The sequence below is a fragment of the Ischnura elegans genome, chromosome 4 (assembly GCF_921293095.1).
Source record: "Ischnura elegans chromosome 4, ioIscEleg1.1, whole genome shotgun sequence".
NCBI classification, from domain to species: Eukaryota; Metazoa; Arthropoda; class Insecta; order Odonata; family Coenagrionidae; genus Ischnura; species Ischnura elegans.
Genome location: NC_060249.1, coordinates 5,529,266 through 5,551,090, shown reverse-complemented (window position 1 = coordinate 5,551,090; position 21,825 = coordinate 5,529,266). Strand labels below are relative to the sequence as shown.

At 40.5% G+C, this 21,825-nt stretch overlaps 1 protein-coding gene across 1 annotated transcript in view; it reads right to left on the bottom strand.

The window, feature by feature from the left end:
* LOC124157017 (ATPase family protein 2 homolog) overlaps positions 1 to 21,825 on the bottom strand; it is a 119,528-nt gene that overhangs the window by 36,551 nt on the left and 61,152 nt on the right. Inside the window, exons 6-7 of the mRNA XM_046531481.1 lie at positions 17,009 to 17,218; positions 2,546 to 2,812 (exon numbers count right to left, since the gene is read on the bottom strand). Coding sequence (XP_046387437.1) covers positions 2,546 to 2,812; positions 17,009 to 17,218 — 477 coding nt within the window. The remainder of the gene's footprint in view (positions 1 to 2,545; positions 2,813 to 17,008; positions 17,219 to 21,825) is intronic.

The window sequence follows — 21,825 nt, the reverse complement described above, 5'->3', positions numbered from 1 at the left end:
TGGCTCCTTCTTGATGAATTCATTCAAAGTCATCCAGTGTGCTACTTCCCCTTCTGGAGTTTCAAAACAAAGAAACCACATCAGTTCAGTTCTGTGCAAGATCAGTTCTGAGTAAAAAGTGTCTCCCATAGAGAATGTCCAACAGCTTTAGCCACTGCCAATAGCTCCCTGCAGGTGACACAGTAGTTGCACTCAGGTTTTGACAGGACCTTTCTGAAGTATCCAATAATAATAATAATAATAATAATAATTTTATTTCCGTTGGGTTACATATGTAACATAGAAATCGTCATATAGTGGACAAACAACACATGAGATAAAAACATAAAAGACAGATGACATATATACATGTTATGGCTTGTAAGGTGTCGAGTTCTTTTTGTTAACATATTTTTTACACAAGTCGTAGAACTCATCTAGTGAATAAATTGAATTTTGATATATAAGCGTTTTTAATTTGTGCTTGAATGAGTTGCTATTTTGGATTGCTTTAATATCTGGTGGTAGTAAGTTAAAAAGTTTGGCCCCTTTATGATATACTAGCAAGTTTAGATGACCTCGGTTCAATATGTATATTATGTTTTTGTCGGGTGTTTATTTGGTGTATTTCACAGTTTAGATCGAATGAATTCAGATTTTTTTTGACATACATTATTAAATTAAATACATACAAGGCAGTAAGAGGCATAATTTGTAAGGATTGAAAATGTGCCCTGCATGACTCCCTATAGGGTAGGTTGAGAATAGCCCTAATTGCCTGTTTTTGTAATTTAAAAATTTTATGAGATTGATGTGAGCCACCCCAGAAAATAATTCCATATGACAGATGTGACTGAAAATTTGCATAATAGAGGCATTTTCGAATATCAATACTGGTACTTGTTTTTAGATATCTTAATTGAAAAAGAGTTTTATTTAGGTTAGAGGTAAGGGTTTCTATATGCATAGACCATTTCATTGTTGATTCAATGTTTACTCCAAGAAAATTGAGGTTTTCAACAAATTTTAAATCATTTCCGCATAATTTTACTGGAGGTGTTAGATCTCTGCCAAAATTAACACGACTGTTTTTTGAACGTTAATGGCCATCATGTTATTTTGACACCAGTCTTCTAAACATTTCATTGTGGAACAAACTTTCTTAGGTAGATCAGATTTTTTATTGGATTCGATGAGAACATTTGTATCATCTGCAAATATTATAGTTTTTGCTTCTGGGATACTCTCAGGTAGGTCATTAATATATAAAAGGAATAATAGAGGCCCAAGAATGGAACCTTGCGGAACACCCATTTCAATTGCCCTTTCATCTGACTTGAATTCAGCTCTGTAATTTGTGAAATTGTCAAGATGGGGGATTACAACCATTCGGGACCTTCCTTTGAGATAAGAATGGAACCATTTATTTGTATTACCTGTAATTCCATATTTAATTAGTTTTTGCAATAATAGATTATGATTTACTACATCAAATGCTGTAGAAAGGTCTAAGAAAACACCCAAGGATGATTTACCAATGTCCATTGCACTTAAAACGTTGGTAATAAGTTCATGAAGAGCTGTGGAAGTAGATTTGTTTTTTCTGAAATCATGTTGTTGTTTAGTGAGAACTGAATTTTTATCCAAGAAATTTACAACACGTTTTTGCATTACTTTTTCAAAAACTTTTGAGAAGCCTGATAGCAAGCTTATAGGCCTGAAATTTGTTATATCCTTTAAATTTCCTTTTTTTTGCAATGGAATTACCTTGCTTACCTTCAATCTTTTGGGAAAGCTACCCTCACTTAAGGAAAGATTAATGAGATAGACGAGGATTTTGCATATATAAGGAATGGAGAGTTTAATTATTCTGTCTGGTACACCATCAATTCCTGCAGAGTTCTTATTTCCAATGGATTGACCAATTTGAATTATTTCTTTCCCTGTGACAGGAAAAAGGTAAAGTGAATGTAGTACCGTAGTATTAGGACTATTTCTTAAATTTCCATTTTTAATACACGAGACAGAATTTTTTGGAGCCTCAATAAAGTAGCGATTTAGGGTGTTTGCTATGATATTTGGGTTTACTTGCATATCATCATTCACTAATAGCTGTATATTTTTTACTTGACTATTATTATTTGTCTCCTTTTTATTATCTGCCACGTGGTTCTTGTAATATTTTTCGCACAGGCAAGAAGTTTATCATTTGAAGTTGACTTCGCTTTTTCCACGGTTTCTTTAAAATATTTACAAAAGTTTTTGTACGTAGTCTTATGTATATCACTGTCAGTGTTTTTGGCTAGAAGATATAACTCCCTTTTACATTGACTCATATGTACAATTTCCCTAGCTAACCACAATTTTTTTTTTGCATATCATCATTCACTAATAGCCAATGACCTTGTATTGAGATTGGAGTGAGTGAAAAACATATAAACTCCTACATTTGGTCCATTCAAAGGGCAGAATATGAATTATCAATAAGGTGCATGGGTTAAAATGGCTACAGAAAAACCTTGCAAGTTCCTCAGTAATTTTTGACTTAATATGTAATGATCTTTACCTTATCGATGCGGTCAGGGCGATTTGTGGCAGCCACAATGGTGACATGAGTAAGGGGCGTGACACCATCCATCTCGGTGAGCAGCTGTGCCAGCACTCTCTCCTGCACCGAGGAACCTCCCTCACGGCTCGATGACCCCCGCTCCCCCCCCAATGCATCCAGCTCATCAAAGAAAACAATGGCAGGTGCCACCTGACGAGCCCGACGAAACACATCACGTACTGCCCTCTCCGACTCCCCAACCCACTTGCTGAACAGCTCTGGTCCCTGCACAGCAAACAAATCACAACATTGAACACAGGGAAAAACAAATTCTTGCAGATGCACTTGTTGACAACTAAAATACACTGATGAGAGGCAGGCCATGCAATGGACACACTTTGCATTGAATTCATGATGACATCAAAACAGTGAATCTGTGGCAGTAAGTATGCACGTAAGATATTTATATACAGTGAAACCTCGATATAACGACACCCCACGGTGCACTAATAAACACTCGCTATAGCGAATTGTCGCTTTACCGGAAGTGGAGCAAGTAATAGCCAATATACCTGTTGCGAACAGATATACAGGAACAGGAGTGGTGCGGCGACGGATAACCATCTATCCGATAAACGTAAGCATAAATCCAGACGAAAGGCGATGTTTTTTTGCGTCACTAAATTTCATTACTCAAATAACGACTAACTATTCAAACAATTTATAAGCGCCGCACTGAATAAAAATCATGCAAAGCATTGTTTCGTCATCATTATATTTATCGAACGACAGTTTACCACATAAATTTGAGACTGAGCACTCCATTAACTTCATTTCTAACAGATCGCTAGCAATTACAGAGGTTAAGGAGTCTTCATGAAAGTCTTCCGTCGGTAAAACCCTCGCTATGGCGAGAGCCAACACCGAAAGGGTCTCGTAAAAACGAATTCTTTAACACGCATATTATAGGGTCAATTGACGGTGCATCGGCTATCTCTCGTAATAGCGGGGGTGTCGCTATAGCCCGTACTCGCTTTAACGAGGTTCCACTGTATATTTATATATGACAGCAAATTAAAATAGTGGAGTAACTTACAATGAATACTCTGCTAAAGGCAGTTAGAAAACATTTTTCCAGAAAGCATCGTTTATTCATTCATTCACTGCTCCTGAATGGTGATGAGTGGAGTTTCCCAGAGCAACCATTGGAAAGAATCACCAGGGAATGAATTCGGAGAGCATGCCACCAGACAACAGCGCTCCCAAGATCAGGTGACCTTCATATCAACCACCATCTCCATTCAATGGAATAAGGCCTCTATGTGCAAAGCACACAAACTTAGGCCCATATTCACAGTCGTGTTGTTAGGGGGATTCAAATTGGAGGGGGGCATTTGACACACTTTGATTCACAAACGTCACCTGAGTGAGAGCTGCTGGGATGAGCAGAGGAAGTGGATCACAGAAAAGACCCTGTTTTGAAGGGCTCTCCAAATTTAGTTGTCATTGAATGATGCTACTCAATGTCAACAAATATCATTAAACCCAAGAACTATTCCTGCAGTACATCAGGGTTGTGTACTATTCTGCCCAACCCAACAAAACCCATCAAGCATTATTTTAAGATATGAAATGAGGAATGAATTAAACTGGGTTAAGTTAAAATTATTAAAAACTTCCTAAATATTGCTATTGTTTCCTAAAATTGGTTTTTATATAATAAAAAAACGGTAAATATCCCTGACCTTAACGGCACACAAACTGATACATTAGTTCATTTGCAACAATATCTCGCATTCTTTAAATAACTTTTATCAAAATTGCGGCTGATTCCACATTCATGTCTCCTGTTGATACGTAAGTATGAGTCATCATGTGCGTTTAACAGAGGATAGTGTAATTACTTCCAATGCTGTGTTTAAAGAGGTCCGCTGACACCAATTGGCAGGCAGGCTGCTGTGAACGTACTTCGAAGACTACTTGACTACTTTTCGCCGAAGCACTACGAAGGGTCCCTAATCCAGGACCCTTTCCTCGACGAGCTCACCCTCGCTGGCCCCTCTCCTCGACCCTTCGAGCGGGGGCCTCCCTCCCCAAAAGTAACCGCTCTGCCTGCATTTTGATAATCTATCAATCAATGCCATCATCAAAAAATAATTGTCTGCATCGCACTCCTGCCAATCAGGCATTCAAGTACGTCTCTGAACCGTGTTTCTGCGATGAGAAATAACGATTTTGTTAACTTTGCTAAAATGGCCAAGTTAATAAAATTGTCAGTTTTCATCGTAGAAACACGGTTCTAAGATGTACTTGATTTCCTCCACTACAATCGCAAATTGCTGGAAATGGGCCGGATTCCCTTTGATAGTGCATCATGAGGATGTTCTCGAGGTTGGTAATTGATACAACGAGCCTACTAGTAATTATATAATATCACAGCTATGGTTGATTCTTTACGTTATACCTTCAGGAAGCTGCAGCGAATGAAATCGCAGAGGAGATTAGAGGCTTGAAAGATGATTTTGAAAAATACTTGGAAATAGCAGGAAGAGCACAGCGCGCAACATCAAATGATTATATTGCCCTAGACGATGATATCCAGGCTTGCGACAATGCGACACCGGTACCTACGTCGGATGAAGCAGCGGCCAGGACTATTCACAATAGCAGCGATGACGAAGATGAAAGTGAGGAAGTAATTTCACCTAATAAAAAAGAAGTATACGCTGCCCTCCAAACATTAAGATATTTTGATCTGGCTAACGATTTAGATCCCCAATTTAATTCCCATTTATGCAAGTGAGAAACCATGGTGGAAGCGGCGATGGAGAAGGGCAAAAAGCAAAAAAATAACGGATTTTTCTGGGTAATATCTTTTCGTGTATACATTAGCCTTCCTGAATAAACAACTTAAATATCTTAAGTATTGGGCTCTATTTACCACCAACTTATTTTCAAGGCTACTCGTAATGAAGACTCACTTCTAACTCTAACCATGAACTTTCTTCTCAGCGCGCCTCCCTGTTCTCCCATGCGGAGAGATCTTTCTTTCCAAAGTCTTTGTTTACTCCCTCCTGCGGCCTTCTGCTGATCTTGCTGACACCCACCTTATTCATCCCAAACCCCTCCTTCCCCAGCATTTCTTATTCACTCCCTCCCTAAGGTGACTGAGCTTCAGTGCATTGTAAAAAAATATGCCCCTCAAACGTAGACTGAGGCAGAGCTGAAGGCCCTTTCCCCACCCTTCTTTTTCCTGCCCCTTCACCCCTCGTTATGCTGACCATACTTCTTTCCTCATCCCACTCTTATTCACCCCACCCACTGGGAACGTTCTCCGACTGTGGAGAAGGGCATAGTTCATCTTTACCTGCAATAGGGGTAAGTTTTCAACCGGAGAGGCTTAAGAAGTATCTCCCACTATCGGGGAAATGGTGCCGTGCTTATAAATGTCTCTCTTCTTCTCTGCTGACTTTTCAATTTAAATTATTATCTTTGCTCTTTCCACACTATATTTTTTTACGATTTTGGCGCGACTATTTTTTAGGGTTAAAACTAAGAAAATCTTTTCTCTGTGTCAATGATCCTTTGCATAACTTTCAATACGGCGGAGAAAGGGACACGAAAGCTAAATGAGGTGAAGGTACAGGTTTTTGCGTGCCATTTTTGGGAATTCACGCAAGGGAACCAATACTTCACACACGTTGAGAAATGATGAAACGTCTCTAGTAGGAAAACAATCAATGTGGATAATAAGGTTGCTCTCTTTACTCCTCCGATAATGGAAGATGTTTCTCCTGTCGTTTTCCGGTTGGAACCTTGCTCCTGTCGGCATAAAAGAAGAGAGACATACTATATGAACATAGCACTTCATACCCAGTATGAAGAATATGGTCCTGATGAAGAATATAAAGTCTTTCATAGCAATGCCTGCAAAGATGATGGAACACAGTAGCCGGACTGAGAACTCAAACAGAATTTACTTCAAATATTTGCCAGAAGATAATCATATCCTATGTAATTTATGATCGTTACTGAATCTTAATGAAAATAACTAATGGAAAAGATATAATATGGTATTTCCTGGAGTATACGTCATTTATACAAAAGTTAGCAGCCAACGTTTCGATTTATTTTCTTAAATCATCTTCAGGGCTATGTTAGAAAAAGTGTGAAACAATATAAAATACAGAGAATAAGACAATACACAATATTTATAAATAAAGAAGGAACAATTGGGTTTTTTTAATATTATGCAATATAATTTAAAGAAATATGTATATATAAACATATATATATTGTAACCCCACCGTGCGGGGCACATTCGGGGAGGGGGAGATTGGAGGGCAAAAGGGGGGGGGCGGAGGTGTAGCGGGGTTATTCCGTGCACCTGGGGCGAGGGAATGGGATTTTGGGAAAGGGTAGGAGGGGAAGTTTAGGGGTGATGAGACCTGAGACAGGAGCGTTCGGATAAAGAAAGCCGTTCGACTGCGTAGTTCGCTCAACATAAATTTAATGAGTTTAAATATGATCATTTACAAATACAAGCAAATCAATGGCAAAAGTAACAATTAACCTCTTCTCCTTGAATTCAATGAAATACAACGCATAATTCACTATGCTGCACAACAGAAAAATTTCAGTCCTTAACCTAAACCCAAAAAAAAATCACGCTACACGTTTTCACATTCATAACCCATACAAAAACCACAAGAAAAGGGGACCAATAAATAAAAAAACAAAAGAAACGGGGGGAATGGAAATATGAAACAACGAAATAGATATTGCACTGAAATTCACACGGTAATGGGGGAAGTACTGTCCTCTTCTCTATTTGTGCGGGGGGGGAAATTTTACAAACGTTTTTAATGAATTCTCTTCTTGACTTGGTGAAGTGGGAATTTTCTTCTGTTCCTTGAAGGGGGGGGGGATGGGATTTCGTGGCTTTTTCTCTTACAGTTTGTTGAATTTTCGGGGCTCTCGATCTGCTGATCGTGGCGATTCCGTTCCGCGGCGTATGCTGCTCTGCGTCAACTCCGGCAGGTTCACGAGTGGGAGATGGCTTCTCTGCGACAGTTGGGAGATCCTTTCATCGGCACCACGAGTCTACCTTGCAACTCCGACTCGCGTTGGGCACCCTCTTTCTCTCTCTCTCTCGGGATCTCTCCACCAACTTTTTTTCTCTGCCTCCCCACACTCCGCCTACTCTTGGGAGCGTTTTTTTTTCGGAATCGCCAAAAAAGAAAATCATCTAAGCCCCTTTTCCTCCGGTGCACCACGTTATATAGCCATTGAGGGGAGGAAACACCGGGGAGGGGGGGGTCAGGGGAAATAAAGGGATGATGCACTTGGGGCTGGACGGTCACTTCACCAAGGACACGGGGGGGGGAGAAACCACGCTCTTCTTCGTCTTAAGAATTCGACTTGCACACATATGGAGGGGGGGGGAAGGGAGAGCATTACAAATTGTGGGGAGGAAAATAGGGAAACATCAAATGGGGACTCAATGATTCATGACACTCACGCACACATTCACACGGACACATATCAAAAGAAAAAAAAAACGGCCTTCCTTTACCTCGCACTCCCGTCTCATGCGCCACTATGTAAGCGGGCAGAATGCACCGGTTACATATGCCCTCCTCTCAAAAGAGGAAATACGGGGAACGTATTTACGAAAAAAAAATATCCAGGCAATCCGCCCACAAAAAAAAATCGCGATTCGCGAGGGGAACGCCCTCCTACTCAGGCGGAGCAACACACAATAAACAAAGGCGGAATACAAAACATCGCCTTGGGAACGCGTCTGGCAAAGGAAAAAAAAAAATTAAATCTCGGACATGTACGGACTTAGATTCCCGGAATTGTACGGACCTATCAATCCGCCGTCTTCTCCTTCCAACTCGACAGCATTTGGGGCAACGATACGGCGAATGACATATGGTCCGCTGTACAATGGGAAAAAATAACATTGGGCTGATTGTATCAGAATAATTTTTACAACAGCGCGCGTAATAGTTGCTCATTCCAAAGAATGCACGAAGGCTCCGAACGTTTTTCGGCCGTTCGCAATCCACTATCGCCTTCACCTTGTCTGGGTTGGCCTTCGTTCCCTTATTATCAATAACGTATCCCAAAAATGGATTTCTTTCCCGAGGAAACTAGATTTTGTTATATTTAACCTTAAATTTGCTTTCTCGAAACGGTTGAAGATATCCCTGATACCTTTTTGAAGCATACTTTTAATTTCTGGACATAAATGGAGCCTCTCCTTCTCCTCATGATTCAACTCGTGGGCTGGGGTCCTTCCTACCCGTAGTGTTGATAAAATGGGGACTTCCACTTTTATGTTTGGCGGGTTTGGGTGGGGGAAGTCGCTCGACCCAAACTCCGTAAGTTTTCCGCCCGCGGAGGTGGAAAGGAAAAATCCATAAGAGATTGGGGCATATTATCCTCATTCCGATTCCCTTCGCCCCCTTCTCTCTCATTTCCCTCCTGTCTATCTGCTTGAGTCTGCCCTCCTCCTCGGCTTCCACCGTGGTGCCACGAGCTAAACCCCCTGCGTGACGGATTTCTTATCGCGTTTACGTTAGGGTGGGTCTCTTCTGCCCTTCCAAAATGATTTTGGGACTGATCGAATCGTCCGAGCATAATTAAGAGCTTGTCGTAAGTGGCAACTTCCAAGCTACGGAGCAAATCCTGAACATATGGTGGGAAATGTCTTACCAATAATGCCACCATTTCCTCCTCATTCTCCGGCGGCTCACACAGTTTGATTGCTGCGATTTTCCGAGTTGCGTACTCTTGCATGCTACTTCCCGGCGTCCTCCTGTACATTCCCGACATAACTTTAATTTTATAATTTATCCGATGATCTTTACTCCAATACCGCGCGACAAATAGTTGTTTGAATACTTCCATCTCCTCCGGAAAAGGAAAAATAGTATCTGCCCATCCCTTTGCCCCTTCATCCAACATCTGATAGAAAAACCGCGATCGTATCTCGGGCGGGATGGCGTGAACGGAATAGTAGTTTTCAACTCCCCTCATAAATGCTATGGGGTGTTCATGTGGTTTGCCACGGAATTGCAAATTAGCCGGGGGACTCGGAAAATTAGTCGGAGAACCCGTACCGCCTGCCTTCATTCGACGGATCCCCGCTACCTCTTCGGCAATATCTTTAATTCTTTTTTCGTGGTGGATCTTCTCCTCCTGTACATCTCGGGAAATTATTACAACTTGCTCCCTTACAACCTCTACCTTCTCGTTTACTTCCCTTTTTACTTCCTGAACGCGTTCGTCCACTATCTCCCCAATTCCTTCAATCTTCCCATTAATTGCCTCCAACTTCCCTTCTAGTTTCCCCCTTTCATCTTTCTCAGTATCGAAACGCTCTTTCATGTCCTTCATTATTCGTTCGAATTTCTCGTCAAGTTTCCCCTCTAGTCTTTCAAATTTCTTGATATCCTCCTTTCTGGCTCGCTCGGCTTTTTCAAATCTCTCATCAAGTCTTTCCTCAGCTCTTCCGAATCTCTCGTCAAATTTCTCCTCTAGTCTTTCAAATTTATTGATATCCTCCCTCCTAGCTTCCTCAGCTTTTTCAAACCTCTCATCGAGTTTTTCCTCTAGTCTTTCAAATTTATTAATATCCTCCCTCCTAGCTTCCTCAGCTTTTCTCTTATCTTCCCTCCTAGCTTCCTCAAGTTTTTTAAATAACTCATTAAGGCTGGTAATTTCGGTGCCTCCACTCCTGTGCTCTATTCTATCCTCCGCCTTCTCCGCTTGCGGCTCCTCATCCCAGTTAGAAACGTCAATGATTTTCACCTCGCTACTGGCATCGGACCCGTCCTCATCGTACCTAGGGGGTTCGCGATATTCTCTAAAACTCTTACCTTCCGGTTCCATCGCGTACGAGAGTAATTATTACAACAAAATACACAAGGAAAAAATAACAATGAAATTCGCACTTCGCTGAAAGAGTAACAATCATGAAAATCACGCTAAAGCAAATCGCAATCAAGGCTACCACCGCAACACAAGTTACCCACACTTTATCTACTACGGTGGCCAACTGACTGACGCCCACCAAAAACACAATTAAATCCGGACATCTTACAAGAACATGAGCAGAAATGAAAGGGACGCATACAAAATTGGGAATCTGATTCACAAATTTAAGAAAAAATCGCTCCAAGAAATTTCCGCGATCTATGCAAAACGAAACGAATTTACTAATCACTCCGCTTGAGTCACTCGGGTCCCTGTTCGGGCGCCAATGATGTAACCCCACCGTGCGGGGCACATTCGGGGAGGGGGAGATTGGAGGGCAAAAGGGGGGGGGCGGAGGTGTAGCGGGGATATTCCGTGCACCTGGGGCGAGGGAATGGGATTTTGGGAAAGGGTAGGAGGGGAAGTTTAGGGGTGATGAGACCTGAGACAGGAGCGTTCGGATAAAGAAAGCCGTTCGACTGCGTAGTTCGCTCAACATAAATTTAATGAGTTTAAATATGATCATTTACAAATACAAGCAAATCAATGGCAAAAGTAACAATTAACCTCTTCTCCTTGAATTCAATGAAATACAACGCATAATTCACTATGCTGCACAACAGAAAAATTTCAGTCCTTAACCTAAACCCAAAAAAAAATCACGCTACACGTTTTCACATTCATAACCCATACAAAAACCACAAGAAAAGGGGACCAATAAATAAAAAAACAAAAGAAACGGGGGGAATGGAAATATGAAACAACGAAATAGATATTGCACTGAAATTCACACGGTAATGGGGGAAGTACTGTCCTCTTCTCTATTTGTGCGGGGGGGGAAATTTTACAAACGTTTTTAATGAATTCTCTTCTTGACTTGGTGAAGTGGGAATTTTCTTCTGTTCCTTGAAGGGGGGGGGGATGGGATTTCGTGGCTTTTTCTCTTACAGTTTGTTGAATTTTCGGGGCTCTCGATCTGCTGATCGTGGCGATTCCGTTCCGTGGCGTATGCTGCTCTGCGTCAACTCCGGCAGGTTCACGAGTGGGAGATGGCTTCTCTGCGACAGTTGGGAGATCCTTTCATCGGCACCACGAGTCTACCTTGCAACTCCGACTCGCGTTGGGCACCCTCTTTCTCTCTCTCTCTCGGGATCTCTCCACCAACTTTTTTTCTCTGCCTCCCCACACTCCGCCTACTCTTGGGAGCGTTTTTTTTTCGGAATCGCCAAAAAAGAAAATCATCTAAGCCCCTTTTCCTCCGGTGCACCACGTTATATAGCCATTGAGGGGAGGAAACACCGGGGAGGGGGGGTCAGGGGAAATAAAGGGATGATGCACTTGGGGCTGCACGGTCACTTCACCAAGGACACGGGGGGGGGAGAAACCACGCTCTTCTTCGTCTTAAGAATTCGACTTGCACACATATGGAGGGGGGGGGAAGGGAGAGCATTACAAATTGTGGGGAGGAAAATAGGGAAACATCAAATGGGGACTCAATGATTCATGACACTCACGCACACATTCACACGGACACATATCAAAAGAAAAAAAAAACGGCCTTCCTTTACCTCGCACTCCCGTCTCATGCGCCACTATGTAAGCGGGCAGAATGCACCGGTTACAATATACAGGCGGTCCCCGACTTTCGTACACAATGCGTTCCCGAAAACTTGTACGAAAGTCGAATTGTACGAAAGTCGAACCATTGACTTCCATACTAATTAGGGGTTACGTTCCAAAAGAGCGGAATTTACGTACTAAAACCTTTTTTTTCCACGGAATTCATTTCAATTGACTTAATTTAAATAATATATTAATAAAGCTCCTCAAATCATCTAATTTATTTCGAAAATACGCAGAAAATGCAAATATAAGTTTAAAATACAAGAACTCCGTTGGCTATCGAGTGAAACGTCCTCTTGGCGTTTAAGTTGACATTCCACTTATTACGTCCACTATAAATAAAAGGACATATCAAGTAGCATAAAAAAATGTATTCGTTGAACCCGCACTCTGGATACCGTCTAATTTTTACACCAAAATTCGACATTTGGCAGGTGACATTCGTGATCGCGTATATTCCGCATGTTATTTAAAAAAGAAAAAATACAAACGGAATTCGGGTGATATTTCGTGCAATATCGTTGCTGAAGGTTTACATGAATTAAACAGCACTCAAACGAAAAAACACAATTAAAAAGAAGGTCTAACTAGTTTCATTGAAAGCTATTCGATGATGTCTAGTCAACTTCTTTTGAAAAATATCTTCAATGAAGGCTTTCCTCTTCTCTTGATAAAGGAGCCTATAGCAGGCAGTCTCTCTCCCAAATAAATCACCTAAATCAGAGTCAATTACCAACAATTTCCTTCATTATATACGTTCATATTGTTCGCATATACTGCCGATACTGCAATTTGAAACAATTGAATGTTGGGATGCGCAATAAACATGGCGGGAATTTTAAAAAAATTACGGACCAGCGTCCGAAAGTCCGAATTTAGCGTACGAAAGTCGAGTAAAAGGTGTCAATTTTGAATGTACGAAAGTGCGAATTGTACGAAAGTCGAGTGTACGAAAGTCGAGGACCGCCTGTAAACATATATATGTGATATGTATATGAAAACATAATATATATACATATAAAGAAATATGTATATGTAAACATATATATAAACATTATATATGTTTATATATATGTTTACATATACACCCATGTCTCGTATAGCGCAATTTCGATTAGCACAATTTCGATATAGTGCAAATTCGTTCCTCGGGGAAACATTGCAACGCAGTGTAGCCTAATAACATATCTTAAACGCTCTCGTGATAAAACGTGAACTTGCGCTAAGTACACACGAAATTTCTATCAATTTACGCATATTAATATTATTTCTTGCCTCAAATCTTCTTTTTTGTTCATATATTAATCGAAATTCATTGCTGTGCAATTGCCAAAAGTATTACTCGTCATTGGGTCCAGATAGCTGGCCTACCGAAGTAATTTATCTCGTCTCCTTAACAGAATGATAATAAATAATTTAGATCCTTAATTAAGCGTGGGGCTAGTGGAAATGAGTTTTTTTTCAGCAATACGGTTTGAGACATATTTTTGCCGTCGTAGGTTACCGGGCGATTGACTTCCAGGTAGAGGGTCTACGCTAAAGCCTTCAAGGTCATCCGTATTCACGGGGGAGAAATGGAGCGGTGGCCGAGTTGCGCATGAATAGCATCAACACATAAAAGGGTCCGCTATAGAGTCTCAAACACAATGGCTTCGTTCCCTCCCCGCAGTCTTAGGCCTTCTGCGTCTCAGGAATACAGTTCAGCAGAAGAAGGTGATTTAGATAGAGCCATACAGAGTAAAAACCAAGAGAATATGGCAAAAAATAGGAATGCAGGTAGAAAAATCAAGATTTTATCAAGAAAAACCAAAAACCTAGAAGAGGACTTGAGAGAGGTCAATTGCTTTGAAAATGGAGAGCGTCAAAGCGATATTGCGCAGAAGTTTAAACTCACGATGCCTTATTCTGAATAAAGACGAAGCTAAAATATCAGTGACCTCAGCCGCACTAACTTCAACCAAGCGGTCTACACATACGGAAAGTTCATGGTGAATCAGTACAAAAAGACGAGAGTGGTAATCGCTCCGAGACATTTAGTGAAAGCTCTGGTTGGTTCCAGAATTTAAACGGCAAGCAGGTATTTTCAGTGCGGCGATATCAGGTGAATCTGCAAGTGTTCATAGCGCAGCCACCACAACATTTTCTGATGAACTCCAAGCTGTTATTGAAAGTGGCTCCTTTCCCCCTCAACTAGTTTTTATTGTTGACGAGACGATATTCTTTTGGAAAAGAATGCATTCTCGTTCATTCATTTTCAGGGAAGGAAAACCTGGGTCAGGTTTCAAGGCATTTAAAGACTGTTTCACGTAGCTGCTAATGACTCGGAGGACTTCAAATTAAAATGATTTATCATTCATAAACTCCGCTGGCTATGAAATGGCATTTAAAGTACCACTTTCCTGTCATTTCGATGGGCGACAAAAGGGCCTAGGTGACACAATAGTTGTTTTTAGACTAGTTTGAAAATTCGTCAACTGCCGGCAACGCATTACGATCCCCTGAGATAGCAGATGTTAGCCCACCCGCACGACAGGATGGAATTTCGAAAGCACGTAAGAATTTTTTTTAACGTGAATAAGTCTTTGAATGCGTGAATACTATCTTTAAAGATGTTTTAAACTATAAATATTTATAGAAATAACGTTTTCTAAGGCTTTTTATGGGAATATAGATGTTTTAGAAGAAATTCAATACCCAAGACCTATGCTACCAGGAACGCATCCCTATCTTCCCTATGTTAAAACGCTCTCGTATAACGCAAATTCGTATAGCGCAAAGACCCCAAGGAACGCATCCCTTGCGCAATACGAGACATGGGTGTACATATTTCTTTAAATTATATTGTATAATATAAAAAAAACCCAATTGTTCCTTCTTTATTTATAAATATTGTGTATCGTCTTATTCTCTGTATTTTATATTGTTTCACACTTTTTCTAACATAGCCCTGAAGATGATTTAAGAAAATAAATCGAAACGTTGGCTGCTTACTTTTGTATAAATGACGTATACTCCAGGAAATACCATATTATATATTAAATAAGGTCAAGAAAAGAAAAAAAAATAATAATGGAAAAGATAGCACATTCAGCTGAAAATACGGAGTAACTCGAAATATTAACTTAAGAAGGTTATTTTGGAAATGGGTTGAGGCCCTCGTTTTTCTTTTTTTTCTCGTCACTGAGCGATAGAAAGCGACATAAATGGCGGTTGGGCCTGAGAGTATGGTTAGTCCGGCTGCCGCTAATATTTCCGTGGGTGCTGGAAACAAATATCTATCTTACTCTTACTTAAAAGTTTCTATTCGCTCCTAACTGCAAATTTATAACATTAAATTCTTATAATAAACTCTGTAATTCATTATTTGATTACGTTTTCTACTCTGGTCGAGAATTTCTTAAGCGATCGTTGATATTGAAGTATGTATAAGAAATGGGAAATTTATGGTGGTATAATTAATTAACGATCTTTCACAGCATAAATCGATAACAAAAAGCCTTTTCTAAGAATTCTACTGTGAATAACTACCGAAAACCTTTAAATAAGGCCACTACAGACAAAAAAGGGCGGAGGAAACAATAGCAAACATTTTTTCGTGACTTACGAAAAAGGTTTTAAATTACGAAACTCGATTTTACGAAGTGCCAATTTTCCGGTCCCACTGACTTTGTATAATCAAGAGTTTTCTGTATATTGTACTTATTATACTTCAGCCAATTTTATTATTTATTTCACTTGAGGGGCATAATGTGGTAGTATTATTACCTTTCTGCATAGTTTCTGTATATTTTAAAATGGTTCGTGTGAGCTCGTCTCCCTTAATATCCATTGTAACGTAGATTCTTTAATCAAAGTGATCAGCAGACGAAATTTGGCCGCCATGTTTTTGTAGGGTGAAGGGCTGGTTCGGGTACCCTACATCGAGTAGGACCCATTTAGTTCCAAAAACAGCAATATATAGGGCTTGATGTGGCGTATGTGGGGTGAGATCACTTTATGTAGGGGCTGATGACGTATCCAGGGTCGGTTGGCCCTACAGGGTCGACTAAGAATACGGGCCTCAATTTATAAATGCCGTATTGAATAAAAATCATGCAAAGCATTGCTTTGTCAATCATTATCCAAATGAAAAACTGACAAAGCCACTTCTCTATATACTTAGCGCATTTACGTAATCATTTTGAAACAGCAAATTTGAAATTTTGGGCATGCTTGACTTTTTCAAAATGTTCGTGTCTTTGAAAGTTATTAAGAAGAGTAGTCACTGTAAGGCCAATTTATGAGCAGTAATGAGTGGGTCACCACGATTCTACAGGAATGAAGCTTATCATATTATGTTGAGTGAATACAAAAGTATGTATCTTCTACTGAAGAAAGAATCATAATTTATGTTCTTGGGCACAACATAATTGGACAACTTAAGCATAGCATAATGACTAGCGTGATTATGATGTAGCGTAGTATATACCAACCTAAATCCCATTGCTTGTCCATTGAACTTTGTGATAAATTCAGTTAGTAATAATGAAAATTTTCTATCAACGTTTCTTTTACTATAGATTGGAATAGCCTTTTCATCTGGACCAACGATTTGCTTCATAATAACGATTATTTCGTAATAAGGGTGTTTGTATTAATTAAAGTCTTAAGTATAGGGTTGCTAAAAGGACCACAACCCTAAGACATACTGGTGTGCCATTGTTAAAAAAAAAACAATCCATAATGTTAGGAGGTGGGATCTTTGCAGCTGATCTCTAAGATAGCCAGCATGAATACACTCATCATTTACATATAGCCACCCCTGATTCTCTTTGCTCCGCAACAGTGAGTGCGTCAAAGAGATGACATGTAACTGATTGCGAACATACACACCTTGATGGAGATGAAGTTGAGTTGGCTTTCCGTGGCCAGGGCCTTGGCGACCATTGTTTTGGAGCATCCAGGGGGGCCAAACATGAGCACTCCCTTGGGCGGAGAGATGCCCAGGCGCTCAAACGAGCATGCGTGGCGGAGCGGCCACTCCACAGCCTGCCTCAGGCGCAACTTGAGTCCATGCTGTCCACCAACCTCACTCCAACGAACCTGCAATGGCACGCGCAACACTCCAATCAACAGTAAACAATGAGTGGCACACCGTCTCAGTTGCATTCAAATGCTTAATCACTCTGTGGCAAATAGCAAGCCTTTCCTTTCTTAGAGTACAGGGTGTTTATAAATGAATATCAGGGTTTTAAAGCTTTTTAATATCAGTGCATAAAGTCTGCTAGCACCGCAGTGCAGGCCAAGTGGTACAAGAAATTGACCATTAAATTCCGAGTTATCATGATTAACATATATTTCAACAGTAGATGTCTAGCCCGGAACCTCATTCCCAAATATGTGAATCTCCGGAGTAACTCTACTTCACCAGCCGCTTTCTACACCTTGGAAGCAGCCAAGAAGACCTGGATCAAGAAGGAACTGCAATATTGGTGCGCTTCTGTACTTCTGTACACAGAGCTGACGAGGTCCTTTCATTGGGCTGAGTGGACGGTGTTTGACGACCGAGTGAGGGGTTTGGCAAGTGAAAATGCCTACAAGAAGTTGCAGACGGTAAAGAAGAAGCTACGAAAATTGGAGAGACAACTAGAGAAATAACAACACCGACGACAACAACCTGGAGAAACAGCAACACCGACAAGGAAAGAAACGGCAGAATCAACAAGGATTGCAACTTTAAGTCCCATGCCCCAAACGTTCCACCAAAGAGTAATTAACTTATCACAGCACCATTTCCAACCTGCAGAGATTAAACTGCTTGAAAAAGGCCTTAAATACTGTCCGAATTTTAAAAACAAAACCGAAGATTTTGAAGACCTAGTAGTGGATTGTGAAGTCGCTTTAAAACGAGAAGATCACATGATCAAGAGTGTTTTTGCCAATAGCTTAAATTCATTGTTTAAAAAAGAGGGGCGGCATGATAACGTGAAACCATCTGCCCGGGACCGAGAAAGAGCCATAATAAACTCAATCAAGAAATCATTTAAAGCAGCGAACGTGGTAGCCATTAAAGCAGACAAAGGGAACGCAACAGTGATCATGGACCAACAGATTTACATTGACAAATGTTTAGAATTTATTGCAAAAAATCATGTGCAACTGTTAGAAAAAGATCCCACCAAGAAATGCCAAGCAGAGTGTAAAAGTGCTATTTCCAAAATAATAAGCTCTTATAAAAAATTTTTTTTTAAAAACCAGCCTTTATATTTAGATTACAGGGGATGAGCAACGTTTATATATGACACAAAGCAAAAAAACTCAGTGACCCCGAAAAACCAAAAGTGACGTATTAAAAAAGTCACTATATTTATTACTACGAATCTGCAGGCGCTCGAAGGGAAGAAAAATTTTTTGACGATTTTCGAAAAAAATCTAAGTGCCGAAAAATTTCAGTCCAGAGTCCGGACCTGGGACGACGGAATTCGGACGAAATTTTTCCAAGTCCGAAGCCGGACCCGAGACGACGGAGGGACTTTGAAAAATTTTCGAAAGCGGGGGTCTCGCCGAGTAAAGCAAGACGAATCCCCCAAGCTAGGGCTGAGTCGATGGGAAATTTTATGGTGGATAACTTTTACTGTGGTCGCAAAACACGAAAATCGACCATTTGGAACTTCTTAGATCAAAAACATGTTTTGGGGGGCTATAGGTTGACTGGGGGGTGGTTAAAGGGGGGTTGGAGAGAAAAAGTTATATTTTCATGTATTGTCATCAGAAATGAAGAAGTTTGCAAAATTTCAGCGTTTTTGCTTCACAGGAAGTGAGTCAAATTTCAGTTACAAGATTTGTACCAGACAAACAGACAGGTTGGTGAGTTGATATAAAGACTGTAAAAATGGTCCTCACCCCAAGTGAAAAGTGGAATGTAACAGAGATGAATCCCACTGCCCCCAGATTTTATGGCATGCCCAAAGTGCACAAACCTTCCATTCCCATCCGCCCGGTGGTCTCAGGCATAGGCTCCCCAGTGCATTCCCTATCCAAAGTAGTGAAGTGCAAATTCATGGAACATTCCAATTTCCTTGCAAAACACAGTACTAAGAATTCCATAGAATTGACAACATTCTTATCAAAAATAACACCGCCTAAAAATTCTATGCTAGTTTCCTTTGACGTGGTGAACTTATTCACGAGTGTTCCAAGAGATGAAGCAGTGCTCCTGGCCAAGGAAGTGCTACACGAAGCTAAAACGCCACAACTCATTTGCGACGAACTAATATCTTTATTGAAAGTGTGTACAAATCAAAATTATTTCATGTTTAACGGAAACTTCTACCTACAAAGGGACGGTTTAGCTATGGGCTCCCCATTGTCACCTCTGCTATCCGAAATATTTTTGAACAATTTAGAAAATAAACTTTTCAATAGTGACCACCCCCTCCTAAAGAATGTTCATTATTGGTTCCGCTATGTAGATGACATACTTTGTTTATGGACGGGAATGAAGAGGCAATTAAGAAATTTTTTACACCTTATCAATGCTTTAAATTCAAATATCAAGTTCACTATGGAGTTACAAGAGGGCAGCACTCTAAATTATTTGGATCTAAATACAGTGGAACTTGGTTAGTACGTTCCTCCTTAGTACGGCGATTTCCCTCGGTCCCGGTACCATCCGAACAAAATACAGGTAAAAGAATTAGGTTAGTACGTTTGAAAAAATTGCGCTTTCCTGGTTAGTACGCTCAATTGCTTGCCGTGACGCAACCCGCAATTCGTTCTCTAGTGTCTTCTTAAGGGTCGCAAACGTCTGAATTCATGATTTAATTTATTATCATTAGTCATTAACATTCTTCCATTCATTCCACATCTCTTTCTTCTACCGTAATTTATCCAAATGCATTTCTGAATTCTTGTGACGTGATGAAAAATAAAATGCGGCCATTTTTCGGGAATGTCTGACTATGAAAAACTACAACCAATAAGAAGCCCCAATTTTCCCCACCCCGAGCTCCTCACCTTCTGTTGCCTTTGGAGCGCTTGGGAGTGCCCACTGCTGCGCACAAAGTTCGTGAATGGGCAATTGTTGCTATTACACGAGTTATCATGATGAAGAAATGAGTCAGACAATTTCCACATTATCTAAAGCAGTACTGTTCCATAAACTCGACGTCGTGCGTATTTACTTGACTACTGTTGCGGGAGCAGACGATCCTCAGGATCTCCACGCGAAGCTTAGCTTAAAAATAATTGATCTCGGAACGAAAGCAGACGACATTAGACAAATTTTGAAAGTAAATTTCAACTGTTTCATATAAAATTTTCTTGTAATTACGTCGTAATCTAATAATCTTGCGTGTCATCAGTCGATATATCGATCGATTTTACAATCGAAATGGTATCATTCCAGAAGCAAATGTCTACGGCTGTTGCCGTAATTTGAAAGTCAATATAATTTTGCCCAATAATTATGATGTTTAAAAAACCAGTTGACCTACTCCGGGTTGTTGTTATATTCTCCGAGTACGCTGTGAGAAAGAAAAATGACTTGTCTTCGCTTGTCTGAGCTTCACTCGTCCTCGTTCTGTAAATATATATAGGATAAATCACGGGAGATAGACGCCGTAATCATGAAATAGTCTCCGGGATGTCCATGAAAAATTGCGATTTTTATTCACATGGTATTGTTTTTCATGGTAGCGCTCATTTTCTTGATTTTAAATGTGAAAAGAGTTCAGGAAGGCGATCCTATGAGAACTACCGATAGTAATTGTAATTATGACGACTTTTTCACTGATTGCAATAACCCCGACTGCTATTATTTACTTTCCTCGTTAGTACGTTTTCCTGGTTAGTACGTTCATTTTTCGTGGTCCCTTCAGAAACGTACTAACCAAGTTCCACTGTATTTCCATTAAAGACGGCGAGCATAAGTTCTCCATTTACCGAAAGTCAACTTATACAGACCAAGTCATCCATGCAACTTCCAAGCATGCCATAACCCAAAAATTGTCAGCCTTTCATTGCATGCTGCATAGAGCTTTGTCGATCCCTTTAGAGCCCTCAGATCTCCTTTCAGAAATTACCACCATCAAAAAAATTGTGATAGCCAATGGTTACACCGAAAAATTGATCAACGATTTGTTTGAAAGCAAAAAGAGAAAATTCTTACTCAGAGGTATTTACTCTACCACCCCCACGGATCAACAGTCATGGCGACGCATAAAATATTTAGGCCAACCTTCTATTAAATTGGAAAAATTACTCAAAGTAATCAACATAAAACCGGCCTTTTACAATAATTCTAACCTGAAGAGCATGCTACCTTCAGTCAAGGACCCCATTGACTCAGCCCTCAAGAGCGGGGTCTACCAATTAAGGTGTGGTGATTGTGACTCCAAATACATAGGACAAACAGGAAGAAGTCTGACCGTACGAGCGGAGGAACACCGGCGCGATTACTACAACAACACTGGGATGTCCCAATTCGCTACACATCTTTGGGAGGAAGGCCACCAAGCGGATTTTACCCCGGAATTGCTGCACCGAGTCAAAAAAGGAACACAGCTGGACATCAGAGAACAGTTGGAAATTTTAAAAATTGTAAAGAGGAAAGAACCCATTGCTAATGACCACCTTTTCCCTTTCCACTCCCCCCTCCTAGACATTCCACTATTACACCCCAAAAAATCCTTGTGACGCCAACCCACGCT